General features: G+C 41.0%; 1 protein-coding gene, 1 long non-coding RNA gene and 1 other non-coding gene across 4 annotated transcripts; 2 read left to right on the top strand and 1 right to left on the bottom strand.

Annotated features, from left to right (window-relative positions):
• Nucleotides 1-662: 662 nt before the first annotated feature.
• Nucleotides 663-8,810, bottom strand: LOC128594484 (uncharacterized). 2 transcript variants are annotated; one of them, XR_008382570.1, is made up of 3 exons: nucleotides 8,699-8,810; nucleotides 7,030-7,193; nucleotides 663-2,918 (listed from the first exon to the last, which is right to left on the bottom strand). It is a non-coding gene; the product is annotated as an uncharacterized LOC128594484 (long non-coding RNA). The 2 variants fall into 2 exon arrangements; XR_008382569.1 differs by lacking the exon at nucleotides 8,699-8,810 and adding an exon at nucleotides 8,140-8,621.
• Nucleotides 8,599-18,872, top strand: RPP40 (ribonuclease P/MRP subunit p40). Its single transcript, XM_053603319.1, has 8 exons — nucleotides 8,599-8,778; nucleotides 10,403-10,547; nucleotides 12,032-12,100; nucleotides 12,718-12,813; nucleotides 13,643-13,768; nucleotides 16,190-16,388; nucleotides 16,515-16,649; nucleotides 18,648-18,872. Exons 1-8 carry the CDS (start codon nucleotides 8,656-8,658, stop codon nucleotides 18,844-18,846), a joined length of 1,092 nt encoding a protein of 363 aa, XP_053459294.1. The 5' UTR covers nucleotides 8,599-8,655; the 3' UTR covers nucleotides 18,847-18,872.
• LOC128595077 (U6 spliceosomal RNA) lies at nucleotides 13,311-13,414 on the top strand. The gene has a single exon (XR_008382766.1). It is a non-coding gene; the product is annotated as a U6 spliceosomal RNA (small nuclear RNA).
• Nucleotides 18,873-18,890: the final 18 nt, after the last annotated feature.

The following is an 18,890-nucleotide window of genomic DNA, read 5'->3' on the forward strand; positions in this document are numbered from 1 at the left end:
CCCACCGATCCCCCTCCCTCTACCCACCGCCCCCTTTCCCACTTCCCCCTATTGTTAAGTTGTAACTGGGTTATAGCTTTCATGTGAGAGCCCCAAATTAGTTTCATAGTAGGGCTGAGTACATTGGGTACTTTTTCTTCCATTCTTGAGATACTTTACTAAGAAGAATATGTTCCAGCTCCATCCATGTAAACATGAAAGAGGTAAAGTCTCCATCTTTCTTTAAGGCTGCATAGTATTCCATGGTATACATATACCACAATTTATTAATCCATTCGTGGATCCATGGGCACTTGGGCTTTTTCCATGACTTAGCTATTATGAATTGGGCTGCAATAAACATTCTGGTACAAATATCTTTGTTATGTTGTGATTTTTGGTCTTCTGGTTATGCCCAGCAGAGGAATTACAGGATTGAATGGCAGATCTATTTTTAGATCTGAGTGTTCTCCATATATCTTTCCAAAAGGAATGTATTAATTTGCATTCCCACCAGCAGTGCAGAAGTGTTCCCTTTTCTCCGCATCCACGCCATCTCTGGTCTTGAGATTTTGTGATATAGGCTAGTCTTATTGGAGTTAGATGATATCTCAAAGTAGTTTTGATTTGCAAATTTTTGATGATTAAAGATGATAGGCATTTTTTCATATGTCTGAAGGCCGTGCGCCTGTCTTCTTCAGAGAAGTTTCTCTTCAAATCCCTTGCCCAGCCTGCGATGGGATCCCTTTTTTTCTTCTGATGCGTTTGAGTTCTCTGTGGATTCTGGTTATTAAACCTTTGTCAGAGATATACCCTGCAAATATCTTCTCCCATTCTGAGGGCTGTCTGCTTGCTTTGCTTACTGTGTTCTTAGCTGTGCAGAAGCTTTTTAGTTTGGTCAAGTCCCAGTAGTGTATTTTTGAAGCTGCTTCAATTGCCCAGGGGGTTCTCCTCATGAAACACTCACCCAGACCAATTTCTTCAAGGGTTTTCCCTGCATTCTCCTCTAGTATTTTTATAGTTTCATGTTTTAAGTTTAAATCTTTAATCCAATGAGAGTCTATCTTAGTTAATGGTATATTGTTTAACTCTGTAAGTTATGAAATTTTCTACAAATGTGCTATACTTCTGTAACTTGTGCTTTTCATTTGACATTGTAATTTTTGAGTCTTCCATGTTTTTACCTAGTGATTCAGTTCTGTGTAGTTAACTAATTAATAGTACTCTAAATTGAAGATAGCAAAACCTGCTTCACCGAGGAGTCTGGCGAGATAGTGAAGATAAAGTGCTTATAGCAGTGATTCATTACAGGTATCATATGTACAAATACAAAGTATTATATAATTGTTAATAATTATGTATAATAGCAATTGCACCTTTCTTTGTGAGTGCATAAGATTTCATCTACTGTACTAGCCTTTAACAGTTTTCAAAGGATAGTAAAATCCAAGTTACACAGACTTTTGGGAAATACCTCATTCTAGATACTTGGAGTTTTTGTATAGCTAAGATTTACATTTTTTCTTTCTTTTTTTAGAGACAGAGTCTCACTTTATCGCCCTCAGTAGTGTGCTGTGGTGTCACAGCTCACAGCAACCTCCAACTCCTGGGCTTAGGCAATTCTCTTGCCTCAGCCTCCCGAGTACCTGGGACTACAGGCGCCTGCCACGACGCCCAGTTATTATTTGTTGTGGTTGTCATTGTTGTTTAGTTGGCCCAGGCTGGGTTCAAACCTGCCAGCCTCGGTGTATGTGGCTGTCCCTATAACCACTGTGCTACAGGTGCTGAGCCAACATTTACATTTTTTATGTGCCAACTTGTTTTTATGCACCAATGTATGTTTTAAAGTTTAAACAAGAAGAATGAGTTGTATAAAAACTTTCAGACATTTTCAAATTTATGAACATGTGTGATTGAGCAGATTACAAAATATTTTGTGCTCTATTTTCAAAATATGACTTCATTTGTACACTTCCATGTATTAACAGGGCCTATGGAGCTGCCATCTTTATATGAGTGTGTGCTTCACTGATCTCCATACGAGTCAGAGAAAGAGCAGCCGAGGAGAGAAGAAGTTGTCTTGCTCTGAGGAAGACAATGCATCCTTCTTCAGTGTATTAGCCCATTTGGACTGCTATGACAGAATACCATAGACTGAGTAGCTTATAAACAACAGAAATTTGTTTATCACAGTTTTGGATGCTGAGGTTCTGGCAGATATGTGCCTCGAGAGGGCCCACTTCCTTGGTCATACATGGTGTCTTTGCAATAGGTCTTCATACGGTAGAAGAGGCAAAGCAGCTCTCTGGGGCTTTTTTCTTTTTGGGACAAGGTCTCCCTCTGTCACCCCAGCTACAGTACAGTAGTATCATCCGAGCTCACTTCAACCTCTCAAACTCCTGGGCTCAAGTGATCCTCTTGCTTCAGCCTCCCTCATGGCTGGGACTACAAGTATGCACCACCATGCTTAGCCAACATTCTGTAGAGATGAGGGGGTCTTGTTCAGGCTGGTCTCTAATTCTTGGCTTCACACAATCCTCTTGCCTCAGGCTCCCAAAGTGCTAGAATTACAGGTGTGAGCCATCTCACCTAGCCTTGGGGCTTCTTTTATAAGTACATTAAGCCTATTCATAACCTCCCAAATGTTTTACACCTCTTAGCATGGACACATTGGTGAATGAGTTTCAACATATGAATTTTGGGGGAACACAAACATTCAGACTGTAGCAGTAGCCACCAATTTTTTTTCCGTTGCAGCCACTGGTGCCGTTTCCACTCTGCTGTCTCAGCCTCTGTAAATCAACACCAATTGTTGTGTGGCAGCTGCCTGGAACTCTGTGGTGACAAGGACTGTGAGGTGCAGATCAGATTCGGCAGGAGACAGTCCTCTGATAGAGTACTGGTGTCTGAAGGAGCCACAGTTCCCTGCATTACTGCTCCTAATTGTAAAGAGAAGATGTTAAGTGACTCCAAGGCACTGCTCGGCTTCCAATTAACATACCCCGGTTACGCAGAATGCTGGAGCCCTAAGACAGCTCTCTCCTTTCACTACTACTGCACGTATCTGGTTATACTTGCTAATGTTTATTTATAGGCACTGTAATTGTATTTTGTATTTGTACCCTGACTCAGGCATTAATTTATTTAAAAGAATATATATTTTTTTAATTAAATCATAGCTGTGTACATTAATGCGATCATGGGGCACCATACACTGGTTTTATAGACCATTTGACACATTTTCATCATACTGGTTAACATAACCTTCCTGGCATTTTCTTATTGTGTTAAGACATTTATATTCTACATTTACTAAGTTTCACATGTGCCCTTGTAAGATGCACCACAGGTGTAATCCCACCAATCACCCTCCCTCTGCCCATCCTTCCCCCTCTGCCCCCCTTGCCCATATTCTTAGGTTATAACTGGGTTATAGCTTTCATGTGAAAGCATAAATTAGTTCCATAGTAGGGCTGAGTACATTGGATACTTTTTCTTCCATTCTTGAGATACTTTACTAAGAAGAATATGTTCCAGCTCCATCCATGTAAACATGAAAGAGGTAAAGTCTCCATCTTTCTTTAAGGCTGCATAATATTCCATGGTGTACATATACCACAATTTATTAATCCATTTGTGGATTGATGGGTACTTGGGCTTTTTCCATGACTTAGCAATTATGAATTGGGCTGCAATAAACATTCTGGTACAAATATCTTTGTTATAATGTGATTTTTGGTCTTCTGGGTATATACCTAGTAGAGGAATTACAGGATTGAATGGCAGATCTATTTTTAGATCTTTAAGTGTTCTCCAAACATCTATTTAAAAGAATATTTTTAACATTTTCAAGGATTTGAGCATCTTGAAATTCTGTTTCTGTTATTTCTAATTTTATAACATGGCTCAGAAAAGTGATATGTAAAATTTTTGTCTTTTTATATTTACTAAGTATATCATTTTGTTTTCAGAATATGACTGAAGATATTTCTAATTTTTTGCAAGTGTATTAGCATAGTTCTTTTACAGTCATTTTGTTAGAACATTCTTTTGGGTATATATACATGCAGTTATGTTTTCAGTTTCATGTGCTTTTTTTTTTTTTTTTTTAACCATTTCTGGCCCTTTATTGTTACACATTTCCTTCTATGCCCTATGCTCTAGATTCTATGTTTACTATCTGTTTGTTAGTCAAGATTACTTACAGCTCTAAAGACCAGAAAATCTGATGCACAGTCCGAACAAGCAAGTGTAGAAGAAGAGGCTGAAGAGGTAATAGGGCCAGGCTGTCAAAGCTTTTATTCTGGCTGGGCACCCATAGCACAGAGGTTATGGTGCTGGCCACATACACCAAGGCTGGCAGGTTCGAACCTGGCCTAGGCCTGCTAAACAAAGACAACTGCAAGAGAAAAATAGCTAGGCATTGTGGCAGGCACCTGTAATCCCAGCTACTAGGGAGGCTGAGGCAAAAGAATCGCTTAAGCTGAAGAGTTGGAGGTTGCTGTGAGCTATGACCAGGGCACTCTACTGAGGGCAACATAGTGAGACTGTGTCTTAAAAAAAAAAGCTTTTTATCCCATCACATTGAAAAACCAGCAGCAGGGTCTAAATGGGAATGGGAGGCATACTCCTATGTCACATTTTTCACTTTTTCAAGAGATTGCTCTGGGTGCTGAGTGGAGCATGGGCTGTCAGAGGGTAAGAGAAGAGGGAGGGAGGCTGCTTGAAGATTGCCTGTGGCAGCAGGCCAGTAAGTGAGGAAGGTGGCTGAAACTGGTTGTAGAAATGTAGATAGAGAAGAGGCTGCAACCAGGACGGTTTTGCAGGCAATGCCAACAGGATTTGCTATGGGATGGCATAGGGAGTGATTCCTTATGCTGGAGTCACCTGGGTGTTCCCCTCACAGAAGAGGCCCCAGGCCTGGGAGTTATCAGCAGACAGTTGAGACTGTGTGGGGTCGCCCTGAGAAGAGAGTAGCCTGAGAGAGAAGGGGGTAGAGGGTTATCAGAGATCTGGTGGAGGAGGAGGGACGGGATAGAGAAAGGTGGGAGGAAAACCAGGAGGGGATCTGGAAAATCCAGAGGAAAGAGTTTCCCAAAGGAGGAAGTGCTCAATTGTATTATCTATGTCAAATGCAGCCAAAAGATTGAGATTAAAAACACTCAACATTGAATTTGGCAAAATGGAAATTATTAGTGATATGCACCAAGGCCACATCGGTGAAATAGTAAGGAGGAAAGGTGGAAGGGAATGGGCTCACTGGAGGACATGAAGGAAAGTAGCTGGAATGGAGCAGAGAAACAGAACAGTAAATGGGGAGGAATTTGGGGTCCCAGGAGGTCTGCTTGTTTAATGTACAACATTGAGGCATGTCTGTAGGCTGATGATGGCAAAGGACCATTACATGCACAGAACACCAGAACCCCAGGGTTCAGCCCCAAAGGTACTTAAAGTTGTAGCTTTAATCTTTAAAATCTTTAAATAGGATTCTTGCTATTTATTTAATAATACACACATTCCCCAATTAGTATTTTCCTGGGAGAATACATCTTAGTTTTTTGGGTTTTTTTTTTTGAGACAGTCTTACTATGTCACCCTGGGTAGAGTGCCATGGTGTCACAGCTCACAGCAACCTCCAACTCGTGGGCTTAAGCAATTCTCTTGCCTCAGCCTCCTAAGTAGGTGAGTCAACAGGTGCCTGCCACAATGCCTGGCTCTTTTATTTTTTTGTTGTTGTTGTAATTATTGTTTGGCAGGGCTGGGCCTGGTTTAAACCCGCCACCCTCAGTGTATGTGGCCAGAGCTCTGCTGACTGAACTACGGGTGCCGCCTACATCTTAGTTTTTAATACCCAAACTGCATAGCAGCTATTTATCTGTCAATACAAGTTTTTCAGCTACTATTTACATATGTAAAATTTGTTGAGTCTTCAAAAAATGCAATATTGTTTTTTTTTGTGGTTTTTTTGGCCGGGGCTAGTTTGAACCCACCACCTCCGGCATATGGGACTGGCTCCCTACTCCTTGAGCCACAGGTGCCGCCCAAAAAATGCAATATTTTAAACTAAATGGCTTGCTGGAAAAGCTTCATATTGCTTCCAAATACTATTGGTAGACCATCACATGTCCATCATTTCACAAAGCTTTGCCATATGACAAAGGAGATGTGCTTGTATGATGTAGCTGGTCTTAGGCCACTGCTAGTGCCAATAAAGTAATGCTATGTTAACAACCATTTTAAATGTAAAATGACCAAGAAGCAATGTTTTAAGTATTTTACATCTTTATTTATTTTATTTTTTGAGACAGAGCCTCAAGCTGTCACCTTGGGTAGAGTGCCATGGCATCACAGCTCACAGCAACATCCAACTCTTGGGCTTAAGCAATTTTCTTGCCTCAGCCTCCCAAGTAGCTGGGACTATTTTTGGTTGTAGTTGTCATTGTTGGTTGGCAGGTCCGGGATGGATTCAAACCCGCCAGCTCTGGTGTATGTGGCTGGCGCTTCACCGCTTGAGCTACAGGCATCGAGCCTATTTTACATCTTAATTTATTAATTGTAACATAATCTAGGATCCATATTGTGATTTAGGTTATTGGTAAGATTTTTCTGACTGACTTGTATGCCTTATCATTTTGCCATTTAAAATAATGGGAAATGGGTTCTCCTTAGTTTTTTTCTTGGAAAAAGTCTGACACTTCAGTAATAAATTACTGATACTTTTTTTTTTTTTTGAGACAGTCTCATTATGTCACCCTTGGTAGAGTGCTGTGGCGTCACAGCTCACAGCAACCTCAAACTCTTGGGCTTAAGTAATTCTCTTGCCTCAGTCTCCCAAGTATCTGGGACAATAGCTGCCAAAAGGCCCAACTATTTTTTGTTATTGTTATCATTGTCGTTTAGCAGGTTCTGCCTGGGTTCAAACCCACCAGCCCCAGTGCATGTGGTTGGGTCCCTAACCACGGAGCTATGGGTGCCCAGCCAATTACTGATAGATATTAACGGCAGGTGACTTTCAAACTCTGCCTTAGTTTTACAATTTTAATTACTTACCTTGCAAATTACCTTACTCCATTTCTTCCAAATCTTGTAGTAAAACTGATGCTCCAAGAAGATGTATCACCAAAATTCTGCTGTTTCGCATCTTCCCCGTGCAGAATTGGGACTGTGCATTCTCCAGTGTGAGAGGCATGTTGTAATGTAGTTAATCAGAAAAACTAAATGGATAAATGATTTAAGAGAATTATCACTATAATCCCCCAAAGCAACAAATTATTAAAAGTGGTTCTGGGACCGGCACTGTGGCTCTTATCTGTAATCCCTGCACTTTGGGAAGATGAAGCAGGAAGATCACTTGAAACCAGGAGTTCAAATGCAGACTGGACAACATACTGAGACCCCCAATCTCTATAAAAAAAAAAAAAAATCTCACTGCCGAGGGTGGTGGGTTCAAACCCAGCCCCGGCCAAACTGCAACAAAAAAATAGCCGGGCGTTGTGGCGGGCGCCTGTAGTCCCAGCTGCTCGGGAGGCTGAGGCAAGAGAATCGCGTAAGCCCAAGAGTTAGAGGTTGCTGTGAGCCGTGTGACGCCACGGCACTCTACCCAAGGGCGGTACAGTGAGACTCTGTCTCTACAAAAAAAAAAAAAAAAAAAAAATCTAAAAATTAGCCCTGTATGTTAGCATGAGCATAGAGCCCCGGCTAATCACGAAGATGAGGCAAGAGGATCGCTGTAGTTCAGGAGTTTGAGGCTGCAGGAAGCTATCGTCAAGCCACTGCACTCCAGCCTGTGTGGAGTGACACGCTATCCCTAAAACATAAATTATTAAAAAAAAAATTTAAACCAGTTCTGAAAGAATGTTTAAAAAGAGATATTAAAAGTGGTTTCATTTTATTTCTCATTATAGGCTTTAATAAAAGAAAAAAGTGATTTCAAAAAGGAGTCCTACTATAGGCCAGAAATGTCATAATTGTGTAATACCCTCCCTCACAGACTTAACATTTTGGGGAAGGACCAACGTGAACTTCTGGTTCTGTTAGCCCTTGTTAAGTATGGCCACGAGGTCCACACAGGAAGGTAATAACAGCCCTGTGAGCCAGACGAAGTGAGAGTCAGAAAAAAAGGGTGAGCGCGCTCCAAAGCAGATTACGGGTTTACTTAACTGTGCAACTGCATTTTCTGGCTGTACAAGGCAGAGTCTTTCCCCTGGGGGGGTTTCTCCTTTTTATAAGAATGGCAGAAAGCAGTCCCTCCCAGGGGCTTGACCACGGCGCGGGCCAGCCAGGACAGCACTGTGGCGAGCTGCAAATCCGGCAGACCACGGAGGATATATGATGGAGGAAAAGTGTCTTTGAAAAGGCCAGTGCCAGGTACCAGGGACCGAGTATTTCCATTTGAGGCAGTGGCTTTACGGTTTACAGACACCCCTCAGAGGGCTTTCGCACGGTTTCCCAAGAACTGTTAACAAACCGTCTACAACACCAGAGACCAGACGCCCACTCCTCCAGTGGTGGTGGAATCGGGCGGTAGGCGCACGATCGAACACTGCGCATGCCCCAGAGGGCGGGGCAAGAAGGGGCGCGAAGCTGCAGGGAGAAGGGAGGTCCGGGGCGTGGCGAAGGAAAGGGACGGGGCGTGCGCGCCTAGCGGAGGCTCGGAGTGCCAGGAGTCTGGAAAGCATGACTACGCTTCGCCGGCTGCGAGAGACGCCGCGGCACTTACTAGTTTGCCAGAAATCCAACTTCGGACACGAAAAGTCGCGACACCGGCACCTCGTGGAGACGCACTATCATAATTACAGGGTGAGTCCGGCCATCCTTTCCTTCCAGGACCGCGCTTGGCCTCGGGTGGCAGGATTTCCTGCGGCACGCGGAGTACGGTCTGGAGAGCTCCTTCCCGGGCGGTGCGCTCGCCGGGCATCCTGGGAGCTGTAGTCTGGTAGCTGCTCCAAGTATGGGGCTTGCGGTGCTTCAGGACTACAACTCCTACGGTGCGTTGGGCGCAGGGCGGTGCGTTGTCTTGGAGCAAGCAGCTGTCACTAAAGCGCCCTGTGGTCCTTCTCGCTAGTCCGCATCCCAGGGGTTAGATCGTGGAGTAAGGAGGGTGTGACCACTGCCCCGTGAATCATTAGGCGACCACGTGCACTTCGATTTTGCCCAAAACCTAGACGGGTCTGGCGTCTCCTCCTCCACCACCTCCTTCCCCAGCTTGATTCCGTGCATCTTACTGTGCATCTTTCCGTGCATCTTTCCAGAGCCGGGCCTAGTCCTGGTCCAGGAAGCTACCTGATTTCTAAAATGATTATGGAAACTGAGAAACTTAATAAAACAACTTAAGGCCGGGTGGGGTAGCTCACACCTGTAATCTAGCAGTGTGGGAGGATCATTTGAGGCCATGAGTTTGAGACCACCCCAGGTAAGAGCTGGATCCATCTCTGCAAAAAATAGAAAAATCAGCCAAGCATGGTGGCACCCATCTGTATTCCCAAGCTACGTGGGAAGCTGAGTTAGGAGGATTGCTTGAACCCAGGAATTTGAGGTTGCTGTGAGCTATGACATCACTGCATTCTGCATTCTACCTGGGGCAACAGAGCAAGACCCTGTCTCAAAAAAAAAAAAAAATTTAAGATGGGGGCCGCGCTTGTGGCTCAAAGGAGTAGGGCGCAGACCCCATATGCCAGAGGTGGCGGGCGGGTTTGAACCCAGCCCTGGCCAAAAACTGCAAAAAAAAAAAAAAAATTTAAGATGAGGGGTTAAGCATTTTTCACTTTAAACTGTTTGGTCTAATAACTCAGCCCTGAGTGGACAGTGTCACAGAGACATAAGTGGTGACCTGAACAATCAGGAATGGTGTGGTGTTTGAGCTCTGGGAGTGTCTTTCATAATGTGCAGCATTTGGGCAACATTTGAAGCTTGTCTGGTTAACATATCTATTTTGGATGAAAGGCTGCAGACAGCAGTCAGAGAGGTACACCTTAACTTGTCTGATCTAATCTGTTGATTTTCCTTTCTTGAAAATGGAAGCACCTTTGCCTGCATATAGGGCCTTAATAATTTTATCTATAAATTCCTTAAGTCTTCATTCCAGAATACTATTAAATTATACTTGAAAATAGGGGAACAGAACATAAAATAGACAGTATTGCTTGTTTGTAAAAGGTAAAATGCAAGCAAGACCTTCCTGTTAAAATTTTTCTGCTCAGTCTTTTTCCTGTACTGTATGTTGGAATGCAGAGATGAAAAACTTGAATTGTCAAATTTCTCTTTGCCTGAGATTGGTAAATTAATTTAAGAGTTTTGTTGCCTATGTTTACTTGTTCTAGTAAGACCTGTGGAGAAGTAGCAACTTTCATGATCATACTTCATACTTAAAAACCTGGGTGTTAATCTTCTTGAAAGTAAGCCCTTGTATTACATGTTCCAATAGGTTTCATTTCTCATTCCTGAATGTGGGATACTGTCAAAAGAACTGAAAAACCTGGTCATGGAAACTGGGCCCTATTACTTTGTGAAGAATTTACCTCTTCATGAATTAATTTCACAGGAATTCATCAACACCTTTGTAAAGAAAGGTAAGAAAAATTAATGTCTGTGAACAAAGGCAAGGTAAGGAAGTATAGGGAGACAGACCACATCACAAGACTAGGGTTCTTTTGTTTTAAACAGGAGCTGGGGGAAGATCTGTATGGTCAAATGTATGCATGCATCACTCCCCATGTCTCAGTGTTCTCATGCTACTCTGCTCTTGTGCCCTCTTTGGGTGGTTGTTTCTGATTATACTTGTCCACAAATGTTGAATGGGGATGCTATAACATGAGGTTATCTGTCATCTTAAAACAAGGATTAAGAAGAGACAAAAGTCTTGGGATCTGTGTTCAGATGCAGTACTGTTGGGTGTGTGGCTGCAAAGACACTGTGCTCATGGCATCCCCACAGCAGCTGTCTCAGAAGGCTGGTCTTATGATGCAACCAGAGCTCCTGCTCACAGAGCTGGGTGTTCATTGGAGTTCAGTGTCTTCTCCTTAGATTTTTGTGGCCCAGTCCTCCTCTGCTTACCTCATTACCAGCCATATCTGCTGGGTTGACTGGTCTGTTTCACTTGTTTCCTGGGAGCAATTTGTTTGAAAGTAAATTTCGGAGTGTCTTTAGGAATTCCACCCTTACTGCGTCATCTTGTCCAATGTTTATACACTTATTTGGCTGTAGTCCCCATATTTATCCTCTCCAGTGGGGCTGTGAAGAATTCTAGTCATTTGTAGCACCTCTTGTTCTAAAGCCTGCTGCTACTTAGTTAGTAATATGAGTACTTAATATAGCAGGCATTTAAAATATTTTACTGAATTTAACTCTCCGAACATCTCTGTGAAGCAGGCCTGTACTCACCATTAAATAGGTGAGAAAACTGAGGGTTGAGGAGGTTGAGATGCTTTTGAATCTTAACCTGGAACTCTCCCTCTGTAGTGTGTCCATTTTTCTAGTATTCCACTTTGAGCCTCTCTGCCAGCATCCCTAAGGGTGTATGTTCCATTTGGAGTCATTCTCTTCTTGATGACAATAAATTTGCACAAATTTGCTTGGGAAATAGCTAACTTCTGTGTGCTCCAGCTTATTCTTGGCAGGTGTTTGGTTCATTTATTTATTTATTTAGTTTGAGACAGAGTCTCAAGCTGTCGCCCTGGGTAGAATGCTGTGGCATCACAGCTTACAGCAACCTCAAATTCTTGGACTTAAGTGATTCTCTTGCCTCAGCCTCCCAAGTAGCTGGGACTATAGGTGCCCACCATAATGCCCAGCTTTTTTTTTTTTTGGTTGCAGTTGTCATTATTGCTTAGCAGGCCCGGGCCAGGTTCAAACCTGCCACCCTAGGTGTATGTGGCCCACCACCCTGCCAACTGAGCTACAGGCGCCACCAAGGTGTTTGGTTTATTGAGTGAAGTAGAGTAGTGTTAGATCCGGACTATTAATTACCTGGAAGATTTGTTAGTATGTGAAAATATTTGCTGACATTTTGCAGTTGTGCTTTTTTGTTTTAATTTCTCCTCTGGACTTTTTATAGGTTCGTGCTGTGCACTAACATACAATACAAATATTGATGAAGATAATACTGTCGCCCTGCTACCAAATGGTAACAATACTCATTTTTTTCTTTCTATAATTATAAAAAAAACCCCATACTATAAAAAAAAAAGTCAACTCATAACAGATAGAGGATTGTGAAGGTCTTCCCTTTTATTCCCTTCTCTCCAAACTCACTCTCCTTCTTAGAAGGAACCATTGTTAACTATTTAATGTTTATTCTTCCACATGTTTTCTATAAATTTGTAAGTCCAAAAGTTGCAGCATGAATTACAATATACTACATTGTTTCTCAATGTACTTTTATTCCCAAGCTTCATATTATAAGCACTTTTCCATATTAGTCCATATAGTTCTAACTTATTGTTTGTAATGTCTTGAGGATAATTCAAAGAATTGATGTACCATGATTTGTCTTCAATAGAAATTTAGATTATTTCTAGTTTCACTGTTATAACTATTCTTGTACATACAATATATAAAATCATATCCTTAATTTTAATAAAATCATATATGTATAAGTGATATTCTTGTGTTATAAACAAGATCCTCGTATACAGTTTATTACACTGATATCTATCTGTTCAATTTACCTTGTTTTCTTTTAGTCAGAGAACATAAGTCATGTTTTTAGTTTCTCTTTGATGGGAATTATTTGATTCATAGGGAAATTAATTTTATCACTGGATAAAGATACTTATGAAGAAACTGGACTTCAAGGTCGTCCATCTCAGTATTCTGGCAGAAAGATTATGAAATTCAGTAAGTATTTGCATTCTATCAGTTTCTAACAAGCCTGTAATCATCTTGCAGCAATGGCTTGAATTGCCTCTAATCTCTTTGTTCAGAAAAAGATAGCTTTTCTTATCTGTAAAACTTCTGACTCGAGGAACTTCATAGAAAATAATGTGATGCTGTTAAATCTATTTCTCTTCATCAGTAAGACTACATTTTATAAAGATCATAGAATTGGGCTGTCCATTAGATATATATGTTTTAGGTCAGAAATTCAAAGTAATAAACCCATCATGGGAGTTTATAATTTGTTTTTCATAAAGAATTCCCTTTGATTTCCCTGTGTCATGAATACCAGTAGAAGTCCACCTATAAGTGGAGAGATGTTTTGCCGACAGTGTCTGGCTGGAATATCATTTGTTAAGCCTGCCAAATCCATAAGTATTACAGATTGAAGTTGACCTCCCAAGGTCCTCTGCCCTTGGTGTTTGACCTAGGAAATATATGAATTTAAAATGTCTGTTGTGCTTGCTTCAGCAGTTTGTATACTAAAATTGGGATGATACAGAGATTAGCATGGCCCCTGTACAAGGATGACACACAAATTTGTGAGGTGTTCCATGTTTTTGTTTTTTTTTTTCTTTTTAGGGAAAGGAAAAAAAAAAAGTCTGTTGTTAATCAGCGCTCAGTGACATTTTTGATTTGGTAATCCAAAGGTAGTACAAGATGAATGAAATAATTTTACTATTCATAAAATTTCTGAAAATTCCAATTTTTAAAAAATAATACTTTCTCCCCAGTGTAAGTTGTATATCTATGAATTAAATATATATGCCCTTTTTTTCATTTTTTAAAGTCATTTCCATTGATTTGATGGATTTATCCTTTAACCTGGATTCTAAGAAGTATGAAAGAATATCTTGGTCCTTCAAGGAAAAGAAGCCATTGAAATTTGATTTTCTTTTGGCTTGGCATCATACAGGTATGAAGAATAAATTGTGTCATGGTACAGCTATTTTGAAATCTAATTGTAAATTTAACAGGAGTGATGGAGGGTTGAATAGTTTTTATCCCAGTGGCCAAGAGATGCATATATTATACATGTATATGTATAAATGATATTAAGGAAGCTGCTCCAGCTGTTTTGACATCTCTGAAAACCATAGTTCAGGATTATCTAGGCATACAAGTCATCTGCCTCAGTATCCCTGGGTTATATATAGATCCAGAGATCTTGACAGTGGCTTCAGAGGAGCTAACTTTTATCTGTTTCTCCCCTTCTGTCCAGCTTGCCTCAAATAGCCTTGGCTCTACTATTTTAACATAGCACCAATTACAGTTATACATAATCTGCTTATTCATTATCACAGGTTAATAACTAAGGTATACCTTTAATGTCAGGTTAAATTTGTTGTAACTTTTAATTCATTAGAACATGAAATTTAATCTACCAATTTTGGTAATCTGCCTACGACTGCCATGTATGTTGTTCCTTTTAGAAGTGTATCTTTGGTCCATCCCGAGATTATAATGAATCAAGTCATCAGGAATTATGATGGTATAGTACTTCCCTTTGGAAGGCAGGGTAATACAGTGGTCCATTTTAGAAATATGCCCATCTGTCTGCACATTGTGGAAAATGTCTGATTACCAGGTGCTCCAGGTTGCTTCCATGAGTCCTAATATTGGACTTTGGCACCTCTCCTTCTTCATGGTGGGGAGAAAAGAAGGCAGAGAGACCTATTGAAGTTTCTATCATTTGAAGTGTTCTAAGAGGACCATCCACCCGTTGGGCTTTGGATGGCTCTCTGTTCCTAATTATTGTACTTAAAAAAAACTTCATTCAAATTAATATGAGGGTATAGTATTTAGGTTACATTGTTCTCACTTCCAGGGTAAAGTTCCATTAGTTCCTCACCCAGGGGGCGTGTTATACACACCCCTAATCATTGTACTTTAAGGGTTTATCAAAAACTGTGAAAGGTCTGAAATTTCCCGCTTTTATCAGGCTAATACATTATTGGTCATTCACGGTGTTGTGGATGCTGGTAGAAGACACATAACTTCTGGGTAGGAGACAAAGGACTTAATTCCTTATGGCAATAGCAGTGGCCAGAATATATGAGGGTTTTTCTGAGAGACAGGACCAATAGGGTAGATGGATGGAGGGATAGGAAAAGTGGGTTTTTTAGGGGAATTGGATCATGCAGTTATGGAGGTTGAGAAGTCCCGTGATAGGCTGTCTGTAAGCGTGAGACCCAAGGATGCCAGTAGCATAGCTCAGTCCAACTCTGAAGGCCAGAGATTCAGGAGAAAAGGTGGTATAACTCTCAATCCAAAGACCTGAGAACTGGTGCATGTCCCAGAGTCCGAACGTGAGAACCTGGAGTTCTGATGTCCAAGGGTAGGAGAAGAGGGTATCCTGGCTTCAGGAGAGAGAAAGGATGAATTTGCCTTTCCTCTGCTATTTTGTTCTATCTGGGCCCCCAGCCAACTGAATGGTGCCCACCTACCTTGAAGGCAGATCTTCCAACTCAGTCTAGACTTAGATGCCAATTTCTTCCAGAAACACCTTCACAGACACACCCAGAAATAATGCTTTAAGCCATTATTAAGGGATACAAGTATACTAGGTCTCCCTTCATCCAGTCAAGTTGACACTTAACTGTCACGCAGAGTATCAACATTTGCCCCCATTCACCAAGTCTTATTTCCCATGGAGTGATGCAAAGTAATAATGAAAATTGGGGCTAGATAATGCTGGTACATACAGTGGGTTGCTTTATAGGACAGGAACCTGGAATTTAAGGAGCTGAAATCTTTTGCAGTAGGAAGTAAGCCTGCTGATCTCTGCCTCAGAGAGAGGGAAGGAGACATTATTTCTGTCACACTGGACAGCAGCCTGGCTCTTTGGTCTGGAGCAGGGCATGATTTTTATCTTCCAAGGCTGTTGTTGTACAAACATCCCTGAAAAGTTACACTGGGTTTTACTAGGTTTTCAAAGGCAGGCTTCAGGGAGAGCCTATCATCATTCAGTTCTTCCAGAAATTTCCCTTAATGAGAGATATGCAAATGTGCTCCTTTGTAGAGTTCTTTAATGTTGATGGTACATTAAGAATGCTTTTGGTTTTATGTATTAAGTTGAAATTTTCTTTTTAGAGCAAATGATAAAGCTAGTATGAGTCTGATCTGAAAGTATTGTACTTTTCCAGGAAAAGTGTGAAAGAAGATGAATGCTTACAGAACGTGGGCACAAGGAGTTGAAAACACTTTTAAGTGGTTTCAATTTGAATACAGTTTTGCACTGCTTCCCCCTTATTTAATCATACTTGGAAATGGGGTAGGTTGAGGGATGTTTGCCCTTGTTTATGGTATTCAAATGGATTTATATGGTTTGTTTTAGGTATGGAAGAATCATTGCTGATGTCATACTTTTCCAATTACCAAATTCAAGAGCATCAGCCAAAAGTATCCCTGAGCACGTTGAGAGATCTCCAGTGCCCAGTGCTGCAGAACAGTGAGCTCAAGGGAATGCCGGAGGTGTCCTGCAGTGCTCTGGAGCTCTTCGATTGGCTTGGTGCTGTCTTCAGTAATGCCAGCCTGTGGGTATCTGAACTCCCCAGACCTTGTAGGGCTTTGGTTTGCTGCTTGTTTTTAGTACCAGCTTAATATTTGGAAGTGATCATGTGATGGATATAAATGTTTCTTTCTTTTTTCTTTTATGACAGAAATAATGAGCCTAATAATTTCATATCAACCTATTGCTGTCCTCAGCCAAGCACAGTGCTGGCAAAAGCTTATTTGTGTACAATCACTGGTTTCATACTTCCAGAGAAGATATGTCTCTTACTAGAACAGCTCTGGTGAGAACCCTTTTGCCTTTTATATCTTGCTTGTCAGTGCCACTGTGATGTGTTAGGGGTAGTACTAATATTCCACATTGCAGGGTCCCTCTTTTTTCCTTGCTTGGGCTCAAAGTGTACTAACATTACCTTCTTTTTTTTTTTTTTTAATTTTTTTTTTTTTTTTATTTTTAATTTCAGTGTGCTTGTTCATGTTTGTTTGAAGTACTCCTTTTTTGTTGATTTTCTTTCTCCTGCAGTGCTGTCTGTTTTTGATGTTGTTGGTAGAGACGGGGTCTTACTCTGGCTGACTGCTGCTCATATGGGTTATGAACCTCTGAGCTCAGGCAATCCACCCGCCTCGGCCTCCCACAGCACTGGGACTACAGGCGTGAGCCACCACGCCCGGCCTAACATTTCCTTCTTAAACAACATATTTATCCTTGCTGGTGGGAAAATTCTGTTGCCACAACAGAATTAAAAATAAATTTTCTTTTGTTTTATGAAAAGAAAAAGAGCAGAGTTTAAATATGCTCTTTGAAAACAATTGTTCATTTTCCCTGTTCTGCTGCCCAGGACCATTTTGGTGCTGTTGAAGTTATAGTATCACTTAAAAACACATCAGTACTCTCTGGAACTGACAGTTTGATCACTGAAAATGATCTGTTTCACATATTGACCTTCTACAAAGTATTTAATTCTGAAATGGGTGGGGGGTAAGTTGACCATCTGAATCCAAATCATATCTAAGATTTTTTTTTTTTTTTTTGTAGAGACAGTCTCACCTTATCACCCTCAGTAGAGTGCTGTGGCGTCACACGGCTCACAGCAACCTCCAAATCCTTGGGCTTAGGCGATTCTCTTGACTCAGCCTCCCAAGTAGCTGGGACCACAGGTGCCCACCACAATACCCGGCTATTTTTTTGTTGCAGTTTGGCCGGGGCTGGGTTTGAACCCGCCACCCTCGGCATATGGGGCCGGCGCCCTACCCGCTGAGCCACAGGCACCGGGTGACATAGTGAGACTCTGTCTTTTTGAGAAAAGACAGAGTCTCACTATGTCACCCACCCTCGGTAGGGTGCTGTGGCGTCACAGCTCACAGCAACCTCAAACTCTTGGGCTTAAGTGATTCTCTTGCCTCAGTCTCCCAAGTAGTTGGGACTACAGGTCCAGCAACAACACCCGGCTATTTTGTTGTTGTTGTAGTAGTAGTTGTCATTGTTGTTGTAGTTGTCATTTTGTTTAGCAGGCCTAGGCCGGGTTTGAACCCACCAGCCTGGTGTATGTGGCCGGCACCCTAACCACTCAACAATGGGTGCAAAGACATTTCTAAGATATTCTCCAGCTCCGAAATTCTGTGAATCACTGGGCATTAATAATATGTCAAGAATTATATATAGTATAATAGATTTTTCCATTTTGGGGGCACTATATAAGTAAGTACCATGTGTCTAATGTAAGGAAACTCAAATCCTATACGAAATGATTATTGAGCATAATCCTATTTAGTAAGTATGTCTTCTTAATCTTCCCTTTTAAATTGTCAGATTTAATTCTTGAAGGTTTTTCTTTTTAAGCCCAACATCCTTTTTTAACATTTATTAGTTTAATACTTTGATATTCTTGAGTAAGATGTCTGGATTTCAAAAATCTGGTGAATTAATCTTGTGGTGTTTGAGTTAAATGAGACTCTGAGAATGGTGCTTTTAATAAGAGGGAAACTGTTCTTATCTATGTTATGGGGGAGTTTTTTGTTTTGATTTCTTTTAATCTTAAATGACCTTCCAGAATCTTATCTATGTTATGGGGGACAAGTGAAATTTGTCATGTAATTGTGGGTTTATGGAATTCACAACATGGCATTAGGAATTTAATCTGCATCTCCTAATTGTTACCAATTAAAGCTAACATTTCAGCTTCATTAGAACATCAGAAATAACACTTATCCTGAACAAATTTTTTAAAAATGTAGACATTCCTAACTCTCCCTGTTTATTAAGAATTATCTTGTTTTTTCAGTCACTACTTTGATGAACCGAAGTTAGCCCCATGGGTAACATTGTCTGTCCAAGGCTTTGCAGACAGCCCTGTTTCATGGAGAGAAAATGAACATGGTTTTCAAAAAGGAGGGGAACATTTGTACAACTTCGTAATTTTTAATAACCAAGACTATTGGCTTCAGATGGCTGTTGGGGCAAATGATGACTGTCCACCATAAAAAATACAAAATTTAAAATCATTTTTGTTGATGTGTATATTCAT

This window comes from Nycticebus coucang, chromosome 9, assembly GCF_027406575.1.
Source record: "Nycticebus coucang isolate mNycCou1 chromosome 9, mNycCou1.pri, whole genome shotgun sequence".
Classification (NCBI taxonomy): domain Eukaryota; kingdom Metazoa; phylum Chordata; class Mammalia; order Primates; family Lorisidae; genus Nycticebus; species Nycticebus coucang.

Excerpts from the sequence above, each read along its gene's own strand:
- RPP40 (XM_053603319.1), top strand. The coding sequence starts at position 8,656 with ATGACTACGCTTCGCCGGCTGCGAGAGACGCCGCGGCACTTACTAGTT. Across the intron at positions 12,814-13,642 it reads CAGAAAGATTATGAAATTCA|TCATTTCCATTGATTTGATG; the intron begins GTAAGTATTTGC and ends CATTTTTTAAAG. Across the intron at positions 13,769-16,189 it reads TTTGGCTTGGCATCATACAG|GTATGGAAGAATCATTGCTG; the intron begins GTATGAAGAATA and ends GGTTTGTTTTAG.